General features: G+C 32.4%; 1 protein-coding gene across 1 annotated transcript; it reads right to left on the minus strand.

Annotated features, from left to right (window-relative positions):
• Positions 1 to 308: 308 nt before the first annotated feature.
• Positions 309 to 15,174, minus strand: LOC106117156 (probable multidrug resistance-associated protein lethal(2)03659). The gene is made up of 25 exons (XM_013311281.1): positions 14,851 to 15,174; positions 11,155 to 11,286; positions 10,211 to 10,415; positions 9,026 to 9,251; positions 8,611 to 8,708; positions 8,332 to 8,529; positions 8,032 to 8,158; positions 7,794 to 7,949; positions 7,169 to 7,356; positions 6,654 to 6,818; positions 5,590 to 5,727; positions 4,994 to 5,161; positions 4,758 to 4,877; positions 4,326 to 4,570; positions 4,023 to 4,069; positions 3,732 to 3,941; positions 3,420 to 3,650; positions 3,204 to 3,310; positions 2,824 to 2,947; positions 2,386 to 2,559; positions 1,699 to 1,826; positions 1,307 to 1,429; positions 1,056 to 1,178; positions 811 to 971; positions 309 to 737 (listed from the first exon to the last, which is right to left on the minus strand). Exons 1-25 carry the CDS (start codon positions 15,042 to 15,044, stop codon positions 458 to 460), a joined length of 4,068 nt encoding a protein of 1,355 aa, XP_013166735.1. The 5' UTR covers positions 15,045 to 15,174; the 3' UTR covers positions 309 to 457.
• Between the last annotated feature and the right edge of the window lie 881 nt (positions 15,175 to 16,055).

The following is a 16,055-nucleotide window of genomic DNA, read 5'->3' on the forward strand; positions in this document are numbered from 1 at the left end:
TTATTACTATATCGTGAAAACATAGTCTTCCCAGACTTTATCAGTTTGATGTGAACGCTAAGGTACGATTTTTTTTTAATTTACAAGTACTGTCGTAAATATTAAGTGCTTGAAAATATTTATTACATCAATTTATTTATCATCTATCTGTTTATGAAATGGAATGTTTATTTTTACTTAACCACTGTAGTTATTAATGTGCAATTTAGAGCATTTAAAGTTAATTTACACATAAGTTAAAGTTATATATTTCAAAATTAACTTAGTAATCAAATAGAAAATATGGAAAACAATTTTTGTCTCAGGTATTTTTTAATTTAATCGCTTTATTGTGTCAACTAATCATTAGTACATATGACTAAACTTAACCTATTTACACAATTCATAAATGCGCTTCGAACACTTACTATGAATATTCTTTGGATATTTTAACTCATATCAGGCAATACATTATTGATCATCTTGAATTCTGTTTCAGATTATTTTGTGAATACGCCTCCTTGGCAACTTCGAATAACTGACGGCTGTTCTTTTCTCCTGTCTCACGCACCATCGACGAGAAAGCGCTGTTGGGATCCGAGAGCAAAATATATGGGTGATCGAATTCAGCGATGCAGCCGCTGCTCATGACGAGGACACGGTCCGAGTCCATAATTGTGTTGAGTCGGTGAGCTATCGTCAGCACCGTGCACGATGCGAATTGACGACGTATCGTTTGTTGAATGAAATTATCCGTCCTAGAAAGAAATAACAATCATGTAGCAAACAGAGTATAATAGATATGAAGAAAAAGGTAATTGAAATGCATACTGTGGATCGACATTGGCAGTAGCTTCGTCCATTATCAATATTTTATTTGATCGCAACACCGCCCGGGCCAAGCACATGAGTTGTCTCTGACCGACCGAGAAGTTCGCACCTCCTTCGGTCACTTTGAAATCTAATGAAGGAATCGCCGATTTCATATCAACCTGTAAATAATATACGTGTAAAATGAACAATAGAAATAAATTATGACTATTTTGTATTCCATTCATTCTTCGTGAATTGTTTACCTGCTCTAGAGCTCTCCAGAGGTCGTCGTCGCTGTAGATGTTAAATGGGTCAAGATTGTATCTAATTGTGGCAGAAAATAAGACAGGTTCTTGTGGAATGATGGATATTTTAGAACGTAAGCCCTGAAAATTAAATCTTGTTTTATATCATGTGACAAATTAACATCATATTAAAATAAACAAATAAAATAATAGAACTGAACTGTTGTGTAGTATTCGTTTACACACATAAATTATAAATAAAATGTTACCTGTTTGGCAATCATAGCGGTATCGATTCCATCAATCGATATTTTTCCATCGATGTAGGAAAATCTAAATAATGCTGATATCAGAGACGATTTCCCCGCACCAGTTCTGCCCACAATGCCTACCTAAAATATGCAGTTACGTTGCCTTATTAAAATGTTAAAGATTACTCCTTAAAACTAAATTCTTAAGGCCACTTGTATTTATTCTAGACATAACACAGCGCTAGATTCGATCACTGGACAGGAACAATATGAACTGGAAATAACTCTTACTTAACTTTTTACGATTACAAGTTTGTAGAAATAATATGTATGATAAGTAAATTATATTTTTCTTACAAGTTTATATACCAGATAACATAACTTTTATATTTAAAAAAAAGAATCAATACCTTCCAGCCGCTCTCTATCTCCAAATTCAAATTCTTAAGCACGGGTGCTTCGTCGGGAGCGTAACGTAGGCTCACGTTTTGGAACACGACCCTTCCTTCCGCAGGCCAAGTCGGAGGGATGGGACACGCTGTAAACAAAAACCACAGTTACAAGGTCTCTATGACGTCTGATTCATTTAACCGTGTAACACTGTGGAATCAACAAGGCTGCTTTATTCCAGTATACCTTAAATTATATAAATAACGTCAAAGCGCCGTTTATTGTAGTTATTTGAAGATATTTTTACTCTACATAAAAATGCATATTTCATATTATACATTTTTATTTGTTTCCACGGCACGTGTAACAACGTCCTTGGCCTAAAATTAAAGCTTTCATATTCAAACCCTTGAGTTTGAAGACAAGCTCGCTATAACCGAGCACGCCAACGGCGCCTTGAATACAACAAATTGTTTACGAAAGGGCTTCTCAAGCGCTGTCACACACAATGATTGTAAAAGTTATAATAAGGATTTATCGTCCATTGATATCATATAAGGATTCCAGCACCTGCATTTATACTTAGACGAACCCAAAAATATAAAAGATAGAAGCGTATACAACTTATGTGACAGAAACCAGCAATTATAAATTGAAGAAAATATTCAGAAGACATGATTTTCTTCACTTCTAACTCTTTAACTTACGTCCATCAAATAGGTTCCTTTCAGTCTCAACCTTGGTGTAGTCCAGTACTCGCTCAACGCTGGTAAGCTGCGCCACATATTCCACCAACATACGCGCCCCGTGCTGCAGCATGGCTGTCAATGTGTTGCTCTGCGTCACCGCCAGACCCACGCTGCCCACCGCTATGATGTTGCCTATAACACACCAACATTATCTAACAAATGTCATAATATTCTTATACAGCAGTTAAAGGGGCAACTGGTAGTAACAGTAAGTATCCGGGGCACGATGAAATATTCCACTAGGTTACTATCTAGACACATTTTAGAATTAAGGAGACTCTAGTAAAGTTTAGTGGAGACAAAAAGCCCAGATTTAAAATAATTCCGATGTATAATTTTTCTTTTAATGGATATTTGTCAGTTACCACCCTATTCTGAATAAAATAATAATCTTACCAAAATCAATATAGATGAAGACAAAGATGATCGTAGTCATGTAAATTAGACACATGGTATCCAAATAAAATCCAAACGTGACTCCACCTCCCAAGTAACCGTACCATGCGGATGAATGTAGATCCTGGTGTACAATAAGTATAAATTATTGAAAGGTTTAGTATTGTATTTTCAAATAAAAGTATTAAAGAGGAAACAAAATTTTTCGTCATATTTTCACTAAGACTAAATGTTTTGGAAGCATTCTTAAAATTCTGATGTTAACACCATAGGAAAACACTAGCCATATTATATTATCATGAGATCTCGATTTAATTATACTTGTCCAAAGGTTATAAACTATCATTTACACTATTGATTTGTTATTTTAATTTACTGACCTGATGTTCGTCGAAGTCAACAATGAGTCTGTCCTGGGCGCCACAGCATCTTATAGTTGCAATACCATTCAGTGAAGATGTAACCATACCGAATACTGGACTTTTAGCTGTTGAAAACGGGGTACAATTTTAATAGATATAACATTTACTACAGACCAAAACGACTGCTACGGACAACAGTGAAATGTAACAATTTGTACTAATTTTGTTACTTACTGACACTCTCCAGACGCTTCACTCCTTGGGCTGCTTTAGTGTATATTCTGACAAAAAATAAGAACAAAACGAGAAGCACAGCTGATGGTACCAACGTCCAGTATAATGCAATAGCATTTAGTATGAGGATTATAATCAAAGTTCCATAGATTTGTAACACATCCAGTAATGTTCTAGGTAATATTTCATCTACTGCACCGATGTCTTTTGTAAAACGATTGAGGATTCGACCTGGAAACGAAAATTTACCATAAAATCTGACATTTTGTACGTTTATAAATTTAGAACATTTTGCTCGGATAGAAATCTTACCTGATGAGCTAGTATCAAAGAATCTCATGATACCTCGCAACATTGTAGAAAACATCGTATCGTGTAACCATTTCGAGGCATTCATACACAATTGAACAAATGGTATGGCTCGGAAATTAGTAATCAAAATAGTGACTAGAACGAGACAGCCGTGTATAATTAAATATTGTCCTGTTGTTAAAGGACCAACTTGCACATCCAAGCCGGGTTCTGAAATGTTATGATAAATTTAAGTGCAAAATTACAAAATCATTTTGATACTTGTTATAGTGTAAAAAAAGTTAAATATACCCATATCTGCACCAACTTCTTCTTCGTAGGCTGCCATCTGATTAGTCCTAAAATTAGAAAAGAATAACGAAATAAAAATTAAATCAATTTCAATTTAATCTGAAACACTAAAATCGTACTCTACTAAGAGTATGATTTTAGTGTTAAGAATGTTATTATCGTCTTAGTCAATTTTTACAAGTTCTTTTACCTCAATCTCTTGGCTATCTGATGAAACTAAGAAGTCCTTTTTTATCAGTTAACTTCGGAGTACATAAACAACAAAAATACATGTATTTAATTTAATAAATATTATGTTCTTACCAGTAGCTGACCCAGTAATCCACAACACCCGCCGATACTGCTGTCATCAGAACCATGAAGAAGGTAAATATTACAAAGAATATGTTACCACCAGCTTTAAAATACGTTGAAACAACTTCCCAGCGAAGATTTCCAGACTGTCTTTCTTCGGCCGCCATTTTTTGTTCTTCAAATTGTGCTTGTTCATCTCCTTCGTTAATTGATATAGCTTTTAATAGTGCTGGTCTTGCTTTTTCATCAGTTTTCTAGATGAGAGAATTTAATTGTAAGATTGATAGACAAGAACTAATCAATTACTTTATTATTTACATACTTTCAGTCCACACTTTAGGCCAAACGAGGATTATACTTAACTTAACTACTTAACTTCGACCTTACTAAGAATAATGTCTAAAAATGTTAAAAAGGTGATAATTTAATAACTACACTTACTGTTAGAGAAGTACTATCAGCATCTTTCTCTTTGCCTTCTTGCAATGCGGAGAGTAGCATAGCAAAATCTTTACCCGAAGAGACCAATTCATCGAAGGTTCCCATGTTTTCAATACCGCCCTGGAATATGACAATAAAGGAATGTTTTCGTCTCAAGAGTCCCAATAAAAAGAGTGAAAGTTTAATAATAAGATAAGAAAACAGGAACCACTGAAGGCATCGGTTCAAAAACAAACCTCGCTCATAACAATAATGAAATCAGCTGCCTTCAGGAAGTGGATTTGATGAGTGACGAGAATTCTTGTGGTGCCGCGTAAATATCCATTTATGCAACCATCGAAGAGCTGACGGCCTACGTTTGCGTCTACGGCAGAGAGCGGATCATCGAGCAAATAAATATCGGCCTAAAACAAAAACGTTCAATATTACGTAAACACAGTTGATTGTTAAACAATTAGTCATTTTCCAAGATAAAATTTAACTGCCAAGTGAAAGTTACATTGCAACAACAAGCCACTATTCTATAAGTAGTAGAATTGTACAATCTTTGTATAAAATTCGTTGCAACTTTAAGTAGAGTAGATATAAAAACGTTCGATAAATATGTTATTGTGTCGATGTGTCATAAAATGCCTAGTAAATATAAGTGGTGAAGGCATGTAGACAAATATTTATATTAAACAAAACTTTTCCTGAACAACTCGGTTAATTGGTTACATAGAAAGGAATATTGACATTTCGCAATCACAAAGCTTTTAAATATTGCACATTGATTTCGAAATTAATTCCGTTGCGGTTGTTATTCGTACAAATAACAAAAAAAATCAATTACTTGTCTGTAGACGGCGCGGGCCAAATTGATTCTAGCGCGCTGTCCCCCCGAGAGGGATACCCCCCTTTCACCCACTAGCGTTTGGTCGCCGTAAGGAAATTGCTTGAAATCCTTCTCCAAAGCACACACACGACATACCTGAAAATATTTGTTATAATTAGTATACTACGCTACTTAAGGTCAAGGCCACGTGTACACAATACACAATTTCTAATGTTAGTTCACACTGTCTCTAGAAAAGTTGTATTCTCTCAGTCACACATAGTACAAATTATTTTCATTATTTTTGTTTTTGCACTCAAATTTGTAAACAAAGAGAACACGACAATTTATTCTTCTTAAGTTTACACTATTTTGAAATAGGTTTGCTGAAGAATCTAAGATAACTAATTTAAAATCTAAGGTTACTTGTAATTCCTAAAGTAAACGGAAAGCGGACATTGATTGTAAATATTTTTGTTTAATGTCAAGATGTGTACGAGGGTTTTGTTAACTTTATCAGTATAAATCCACAGATAGAGCTGACTATTTATTGTCTTAAACTGGGAATTTTTAACTCGAGTCATTGTTTTGTTATCAAGTTAATTAATTACATACGTTATCAGACATGATTTTGTAAACAGCACAAGGATATTTAAGTGAGACGATAATAAAGATATTATGCTATATATTTTGCACAGTTTATTAAATTTATATTAGATTAGTAACTTGATTACTTTTTTATCAGCAAACAACCGGAACATAAACGAGCAGAACTTTACACGTGTGTTTGCAGACGGCTAATGCTCTTTACAATAAGTAATTGAATAACATTCACAAACAACACGATTTATGATTACTTAACCAGTAATTTGGTGTAGATTTCTATATTTAATCTATACTTAGGGTGACTCTTTAGTGACAACATAAAGACTCAGAGTCTGACTTGTATTATTATATGTGTCAATTATATCACAGCCAGCGGAATGAAATAGTTGTACTATTTATACAAAAATTTTGCATTTATTTTCCTTTAATTAAATAATGAAGCAATGATAAAGAAAAGATAAAAAGGTAATACGTACATGTTGATATTTCTGTTTGTCAAAAGGTTTGCCGAAGAGAATGTTTTCTCTGACTGTACTCGGGAACAACCACGCCTCTTGGCTGGCGTATGAAACATTTCCGAATACGGACACGCTGCCGGTTGCTGCAGGCAATTCCTTCAGTAATAATTGTAAGATCGACGACTACATGCAAAAAAATAAACAATTTTAAATATGAAAAACATAATATTCAATACCCTATCGTATGTCATTAGGAATTTGATTCAAACAATTGTAAAAGTTTAGAATTACCCTCACGTTAATGAATATTTAGCGTAAGATAGCAACACTGCTGAAATTATTTCTCATCAAATTTTGTGAACTAACTGTTTAATTTAAAACCAATATGCCCTACAATATTGACTTACATACTTAAATAACCTAAAACATTAAAAAAATTATAAATATTCAGACTGGCTAGTTGTAAATTACTTTTTTTATTTCGTGAAAAAACAAGAAGTTTACAATAGTATTGTAAAAAGAATAGCCTCTACCTTGCCTGACCCCACGGCCCCTATGATTGCGCAAAACTTCCCCTTGCGTATGCGTACGGAGATGTTCTTCAGTGCCAAGAAATTGGGGTCACCGGTCCAACTGGCGCTTACATCTCGCAATTCCACTGCTAAGTCATAATTCGGTTGTGATAGGCTTCTACGGAACTTCCTTCCCGTTGGTACGAAACCTTTAAAACGTTTTCATTGTTTAAAAAAATATTTGAGTTTACTTAAAATGTAAAGTTTTCTCCAATGATCGGAAGTTTGGAAAATAATAAAAAAATCATAATGTAATTTAAGAAGGGCTGAGTTTTCTAAGGATTGTTTTAAAAGAGTTTTAGTATACAGTTTTTAACTGTTGAATATTTTGGCACATTTACTTGCTATTTAATTATTAAAATTCTGACAAAGAAAGGGAGTATGACGATCTCTCCATTACTAGCCGTGCATGCCAACATCATTTAAAATCGGAATTATCTAAAAAATCGTATAGTTTTTATTGCCAAGATCATCTTACGCCAGTTTGTTACTTGGCTTCTTACATTCATACATTTTGTATAAAAGATAAAATATATTTGTCCTACCAAACACAGATATTATTCAACGGTATGAAATTATAACTAACCATTACTGGAGAATTGATCTGACATAAGTTCCGATTTAGTTTGGTACGAAAGAGGTCTAACACTGGACTCTTTGCCTTCATCCCTGAAACTCCCTGAGATGTTCCGGAATAGAGTTGGTGTCGCCATCTCTGTTTTGATCAAATCAACTCTGTCCTCTGTGAAAAAAGAAGTAGTTTATAGTTGTATATTTCATAATTATAAGCACACATTAATATGTGTAGTAATCTACAAACTTACCTAAAGCAAGGAACTCTTCTACTCTTCTTAACGATACAAACAATTCGATAGTAAATGTCAATACAAGTGGTAGAATTAAAGTGACGTTAATTTGTGCAGTGTTAAGAAATTGTTGCAACGGGTATATCTGAAACAACCAAAAAGTTAAAAAACTTAATGCAGAAAAGATTACAAACCGAATGACAATTAACTTTTTAAAATTAAGCTATTAATAAAGAACGAAATTGTATACATTTGATGCAACAATTTTAAAGGCAATTAGTAGAAAGAAAAAAAGCAGGTAGAAAGAAATCAACTTACAACATTAGCAGTCATAACATTGCCGAATAAAACAAGAGCAAGAACGGTTATAAAGAGCGCTGCTCTTTCCGTGAACACCATGAACCCGAGGAAGATAACTCTCAAAGCTGATGCTATCCTGATTTGTTTTAATTCCTCTCTTCGTTTTTCGGACACTACTTTTTCAAATGGAATTTCCCATGCATACATTTTGATAACCTGAAATATACGAAGTATTACAGTACTTACTAAAAGAAGTTGCTATGATAATATGATTATTTTTAATGTTCTATACTTTACCTGTATTCCATTTATTACTTCACTCATTAATTTAACACGAGCATCTGTCTTCACTGCAGTACGGAACCTGAATTTACCAAGAATTTTTCCAAGTAAACCTAAAGAAAGAAAGTAATTAATGTTTGATAAGTCTCACAATCAAATTGTCCAAATAAATACTATATAAATGCTCACCCATTACTTAAAAATGTACTTATTATTATAGACGTAACAATTTCACTAAAAGAAAGTAAAAAACACACAATATCCTAGTCTAAATTACTTTACTGACAGTTTTCATAAATGAAAATATTTGAAATCTGATAAATCGTTGTTCAATATTTATCATAATTTGGGTTAGTAGAAACTGATAATAAAGTTGTTAAATTGATTGTATTTAACTACAGTTTGACAACTCATAACAAAGTTAACTAACCTTGTATAGGTAAAGCTAAGATAAGTAATGCCGCTAATCCAATCAGGGCTGCGTAGCCGGCCTGCATGTACCCAAGGTAACAGACAGCTGCCAGCTGCAGGGGAATGATCCAGATGTAGTGCAGGAAGAGGAATGCCAAGTCGAATCGCTGCAGATCGTTTGATAGTAGGTTCACGACCTTACCCGCAGTCGTCTCACCCAAAGCGCCGTTGTTCATGCGCATTATCTAAAAATAAAACAAAAACATTTGGTCAAAAAATAGTACATTCTATAAAAAAAACAATCTGTTTCCTTTCTATTCTACATTTAGATACAAACAAGAGAAGGAAATGATACAAATCAGCAGATTTAAAGTAAGAAAATGTTATAACTTAGGAGCCTCTACGATAGATTCGTTCAAAAATGTTTGTCTATTTCAATTCTATTGTCATGTAAGTATGTAAATTTAAAAAAAAAATTAAATAATACTTTGAAGTTATTTGTGACGCTAAAGTTATTATAAGGCTAAAATAAATATTGAAAAATTGAATCACTTTCAAATATAAATTTCCAGTGCCAAATAATATTTGTTAGTGGTAGAGCTGATGTTACAAATCCTCTCTGCGGCGGAACGCTCGCTCTATTTATTCATTTGATTGATTCCAGGTTGAGAGTTCGATGCAACATGTTCACGAGTAACATATTAAATATAAATTTTCTATAGATAATTTAAAGAGCTTTAAAAACACATTTTGATATCTTAATGTTTATTTCAAATAGAATCTCTTCCTAAAATATTTAGTTTACTATTAGTCAATTTTATGTATCAAATAAACTGACTAGCAATATGTAAAAAGATATTTTCAGCAAAAAATGGCGTACATTTTGGTACTATCTGTTTTGCGTAAAAGAAAATTCAATTTTTTGGTTAATAAAGCACAATGAACTTAATAAGATAATAACAACAATATTTTGTAGAGACGTCGCTTGTTTAACCACGAGACACTCACTGATGATCGGTCCTGTGTTATTCCCGTAAACTTGACCAGATCATCGGTCCATAATGAACTATAGATTTTAATTTTGAATACGAGAAGAAAATGTTACTATATTATATGTTTATCACATTGCTCGTATTCAAAACTCTAAAGTACTAGTACACTGTCAATAACTGTATAGTTTTCCTTACTCCAAAGTAATACAGACCTTTCTAAACATTAATGAACTGATAGCGACTCTGAGCTTCATTCCGAATTGTTGGCATAGGAAATTTCCGTGATGTCCGAAGAAAGCGGCCACCCAGTTGCCTAATATCATGCCTATAGCATAGTACGCCGCTGTGGATTTACTTGTTGTTGAATTCACCGACCAGTAAGAGAGAAGTTCGGCGAATAGAAGGGGAATCGCCGTCCTACAAAAATAAAATATCGGTTTTGACTTCGAGAGGTTTAATCTGCTATTAAAAAAATATGCATTTACATATTTTTTCCATCTTATTTTTTTGGCTAAATACACAAGTAAATTAGACTGTGAAGATTTTTACGAGAAACACATATCCCATTTATGTACGGTCAATGCAAAAGTACGAAAAGTCTTTTACGAGAAAGCAATTAGATAAATATATATTCTGCAGCGTTGTAATAATATTAATATTATTAATCAAATAATATTCAACATCGTGATTTCCTATTTAAATAGCGTATTAAAGCATTGCGTTCATGCTATATAAAATATTTCACATTTTCATCATACATTAAGTAAAATGAAATGGTATCGGAATTCTAATTAAAATTATTATAATTATTTAAGCTTCACGCCTACTTTTCCATTTCTGTTAATTAAAATAGCGATTTTATTAAATAATATTAATAATTATAATAATAAAACAAGCTGTTAAATACAGATTATGTAAAATATTCATAAATATAACATTTATCCTTATTTTATTGAGCTTAACAAGTTACAAATATGACAGATAATGCCAGATATTAATAAAAGATACATTTTGAGTTTTTATAAAGCCTTGGAGATTTATTCTTAACATTTGCATTAAAATAACAATTTGCCTTGTCTTAATTATATTACATAACTTTCGCTATACTTTATTAAAAAAAATCCTTTTAAATAAAAGACATAAATTGTCTACATACCTAATACCAACAGATAAAAGTTGAGAGATGCCTCCAGGTATAAACGACCAAAAAAACGTCCTCGTAAGTGCTGTTACCAAAGAAGGCTTTCTTCCAGTAGCTTTTGCGTTTGCCTCTTCTATTAACCAATTTCTGAAATAAAAATAAACGCATGAATACTCGATAATTCTATTGCTATTGCAAGAAGTCCATTCTAAAGTAATACAAGTAAATATTAAGAGAATATAAGTACGAGTAAATTTTGAAAGAATACAAGTGCAAAATTGAAAATGACTTTTACTAACATGCATACAAAACATATAGCCGTTTCTGTTTTTCAAAGAGAAGGAAAAGGACACCAATTTTGCATAAATCCAGGATCTGACAGACATATAATACATATAAATATATATCTCTTTCTTATTTCTACGTAACTAGGCAAATTATTTATTTCCTATTTTGTCTTTGCTCTATTCGTGTTAGGAAAGTAAATATTCTTTAAACCTCTATTGCAACATGTTTTTTCGCAAACAATAAACTTCAGCTTTAAAGTATTAACTTAAGATAAATAAATTAAGATATCAAACTCGTTATCATTGTTTTATCTTTTTGATAAACCGCGAATTATAAGTAATTTTCCGTGTGGAATATAAATGTTAAAGAACTGAAAATCACGGGCATAATTTTCTCTTAATTTTTAACTAACTTATATATTTCTGTTCGGTCAAAAAGACCGAATGATTAATCTAGTGGATGTACATTAGACTTCACTCCGCAAAATCTCCTCTATTTATAGAATATGGTGAACAGCTGAGCCAATAAAAATATTATTACTAAATCGTCTGTGACACTATTTAATATAAAATATTTATTTAATTTTTAATACAATATACAAACGGTATATTTTTTCAATGTTTTATTTCAAAGAAAGTATTACAAAATTGCAGTTTTACAACCTCTAAGGACTAATGTATTATCTAAGTTTCTTCCTTAATACGGATCGTCGCAAAAAAAAGATATGGAAATGATAATAAAAACCAGAATTAAAACAATCATCATCATCAGCTCACTATACGTCCCCACCGAGGGGCTCGGAGCCTACCCTAAGTTAACGGTGATTAGGCCATAGTCAACCACGCTGGCCAAGTGCGGGTTGGTTGACTTCACACATATCTTTGAATTTCTTCACAGATATGTGCAGGTTGCGTCACTATGTTTTCCTTCTACTTAAGAACGTCGGATAAATGTACATATGTAAATCGGAAATCGAAAAACACATTGGTATACATGGCGGGATTCGAGAACTCAGGACCTACAGATTGCAAGTCAACTGCTTGACCCCTGAGCTACCGACGTTCTTAAAACAATACCTTGTAAGTAATATCATACTTTCATACTAATATTATAAATGCAAATGTTTAGATGGATGGATGGATGTTTGCAAGTATCTCCGGAACGGCTGAACGGACCTAGCTGTAATTTGGCAAAGATGTAGAACATAGTCTGCAAGAACAAATAGGTTCCTTATTATGTGTTTTTCAATTCCGCGCGGACATAGGCGCGGGCGACAGCTAGTAAGCATATGTACATGTTTACTTATGAGGTATAGTAATAAGTGTTTTATGTAATAGCAATTATTGAAGTGGGGAATCGATAACAATAATAAGAGCCTAATAAAGGACATAATAACACGGAATTATTAGTAATAAGATGTATCTCAAATTCCTTGACGTATACGTAAAGTGTTCCATTGTTACCTAAATTGATATTTAAAATCATTTAATTGTGCATATTACTGAATAGCATGAAACTCCAAAACGAATGAGTAGAAAAAATGTTGTTACATAAAATTCAGCCATACATAGATAAGTGAATCTTTCTGTTCGTGAATATACTGTAATAAACAATGTGCACTAAGAAATTATTTTCCCATTGAAACACATAATAAACTTAAAAATTAGGCACATAGACACATTCAGAAAAACCAAACTTTTCAGAGCCGTAACTATAAAATTGCAGCATTTCCAAAGTATCTTATTTAGTCGTATTTTTCCATTTTCCGTATTAAGCTTGAGGTTGTGGAAGCCATCGCAAGATTAACTTTCCGCTACGTCATGTCGGAAAATTGTAAAGTAGGCAATCGAGCAATCCATTATCTAATTTGAAGTATCATTTCAAACGTTACAAATCTAAACAAGCCTAACCTATAATCATTCGGTGCTCCTGCTGTTCGTTTGCATTTGTTGCCCTTTATTTAAAAAAAATGGTAATAAAATAAATATCCATTCATAATTTTACAATTCAACAGTTTGTAGCTGTAGAGATTTAACATAGCACTAAGTAGTTAGATCAGTTCACAATTTAACTGATAATGGTTTATTCGTTTTATGAACTACAAGCTGTCGCCCGCGACTCCGTTCGGAGTTTAAAAACAAACATAACTAGTAGCCTATATGTTCTTCTAGGCTATGTTCTATATGTATGCCAAATTTGAGCAAGATCCGACCAGACGTTCTGGAAATACCTTCAAACAAACATCCATCCATCTAAACACTCTCATTTATAATATTACTAATATGAAATTGAAACCAAGAGTTTAAAAACCCTTTTCTGGGGGCGCTTCTTTTGGCTTTTTTAGATTTTGTAATGTCGGCAATTTTGTAAAATAGTTTACTGCAATATTCCCGTTTTGGCTATAAATATTGTTATTTTTACTGTGGGATTCGATTGCTGTGACACTTGTATTGACATTGTTGTCTCGATTTTATCAAAGACAATGAAAAGTAACCCAATTGTTACTTATTACAATGTATGAAAAAAACCGTTTTATTTAAATTAAAACAAACAGATTAGAATGTATATTGCATTTAATGTAAACACTTATGTTCATTTCTCGTATCTTGCAATCAACATGTGAGATAAGTAAATTTGTTTTAGATAAGTCAATGTGGCTTCAAAGACAATTTATTTACTTTAAAATGACTGGTTCTACCCCCTTTAGTTTGAAAATCAAATACCAAGGGATAATAGTTTACTCTCCCTTTAACACGAACTTTATTTTTAACAGATTAGGAGATAAATGATTAGTGTACGCATTGTGTAAATTTTCCTTTTATTCGTATTCTAGTTCTTTGTTCTTTTAAACATATACTTATTGGATGTGAACACAAGATGAACATACATATTTTAAATATATTATGAAGAATTGAAAAATAAGAATTATCATGTACTAGCTATCGCCCGCGACTCTGTCCGTGCGGAATAAAAAAAACTTATTTAGTGGCTTATGAGTTTTTCCATGCTACGTTTTACATCTATACCAAATTTCAGCGACAATCATGCAGCCGTTCCAGAGATATCATCAAACAAACATCCATACATCTAAATATTCGCATTTATAATATTAGTCTATAGTAATTGTCAAAGTTAATGGTAACACATAAGCTAAATAAAACAAAAAAAGAACAATTTATTAACAGAACACTATTTACATCTATAATTATAATTAATCCTAATATGTAGGACACTTATCATTGTCTACGCCGAGGTAATTGGAATAAAATTATTTTAACACACAATTATTGTATTAATTTGGTCAAAATTTTCAATACAAAAGTGTATTAAACATAAAGTCATCCATTTTATTGATTTTGGAAAAAAAGAGACAGCAATATATGTTGGCAGTGGATTTGTACGGTAAAAAAAAACTAAACTTACCTTTCTAATTTATCCCCTACTGTCCTAGAATGATAGTCAGGTGTAGTTGGAACTAGATCTTCTTCTTCTAAATCACGTCGATTGCCATTATAAAAATACGGAAAAGTCCACAAAAACATTAACCGAGCGAACAATCCCGGTGGCTCTTTCGGCGTTGCTTTCATTTTATCAATATTTTTCTTTTCACTGACCATAATAAAAAAAATTCACTGAACGTTTTTACAAGACACTGTGTTGCACAATTACAAAATAATACTATTATAATAAACGCCGTACCACACATGCGGCCTACATGACTTTCAGATAGCAAATAAAGATAATATATTTTTTCATTACAATCAGTAATTCGTTTTGCTCACGTTATATATAATTCCTCGCAGTAATCTTCTTTATTTATTCATTTTTCAAGTCATTATATTGTACTAAGTTACGGCAAATAAAAAAAATCAGAAACTGTTATTTAATCTTTACTTGGATACTAAGTTAGATTAATGTCTACATATTTGTACCCCGCATCACAGATGCTTTGCTTAAAAGTGTTGCAAACAGTTAAATAATCAACAGTAACGTAGTTTTGATGTACGGTGACCTGATATTTTTAAAATTGCACAATAGCATACTAAATAAGGAAGGATATAGCCACTAATATTTCCCTAAGTACCTACTAACAAGGAGAAGATTGCGAATTGCACTTTCGGTGATATTTCCTCGTCCGTTGATTAATTTGTATTTTTAAATAAAGATTATTTTATACTATTTTCTATCCTTTATTTATGTGGCCATTTCATAAATGATTTGGCGTTGGAAAAGATGGTATGAAAAAAGCAATTTTCTTTGTCCTTATATACGACAACGCATCTTTTAACTTTTTGCATATTTCTATGGTTAGTGGTTACTTCGCTATTTTAGGGATAGCAGATGGTCACTCGCTTTGACACCTCGTACTTATAAAACAAGTAGACTTTAGTAAATGCTTACCTTATACAGCACTAACGCTAGTCTATTACTAAGTAAGTCTTATTTACACTGCATATGGTACAAAGAAACGTCCACAATTGCTGTTGATATTGGAATTTATTGAAGGTAAATGCGTTTAATATACAACTCATTTACTCATAATTACAACTAGGTATTCAGTTTATAAATAAATCATCTATATATATATAAATCAATTGCTGTTCGTTAGTCTCGCTATAGCTCGAGAA

This window comes from Papilio xuthus, unplaced genomic scaffold (genome assembly GCF_000836235.2).
Source record: "Papilio xuthus unplaced genomic scaffold, Pxut_1.1 DF827680.1, whole genome shotgun sequence".
Taxonomy (NCBI): Eukaryota; Metazoa; Arthropoda; class Insecta; order Lepidoptera; family Papilionidae; genus Papilio; species Papilio xuthus.

Coding starts and splice junctions, on each gene's coding strand:
- LOC106117156 (XM_013311281.1), bottom strand. CDS start 15,044: ATGGTCAGTGAAAAGAAAAATATTGATAAAATGAAAGCAACGCCGAAA. Junction 5,728..6,653: donor ACAAACAGAAATATCAACAT/GTACGTATTACC, acceptor AAATATTTTCAG/GTATGTCGTGTGTGTGCTTT. Junction 4,878..4,993: donor TCATTATTGTTATGAGCGAG/GTTTGTTTTTGA, acceptor GTCATATTCCAG/GGCGGTATTGAAAACATGGG.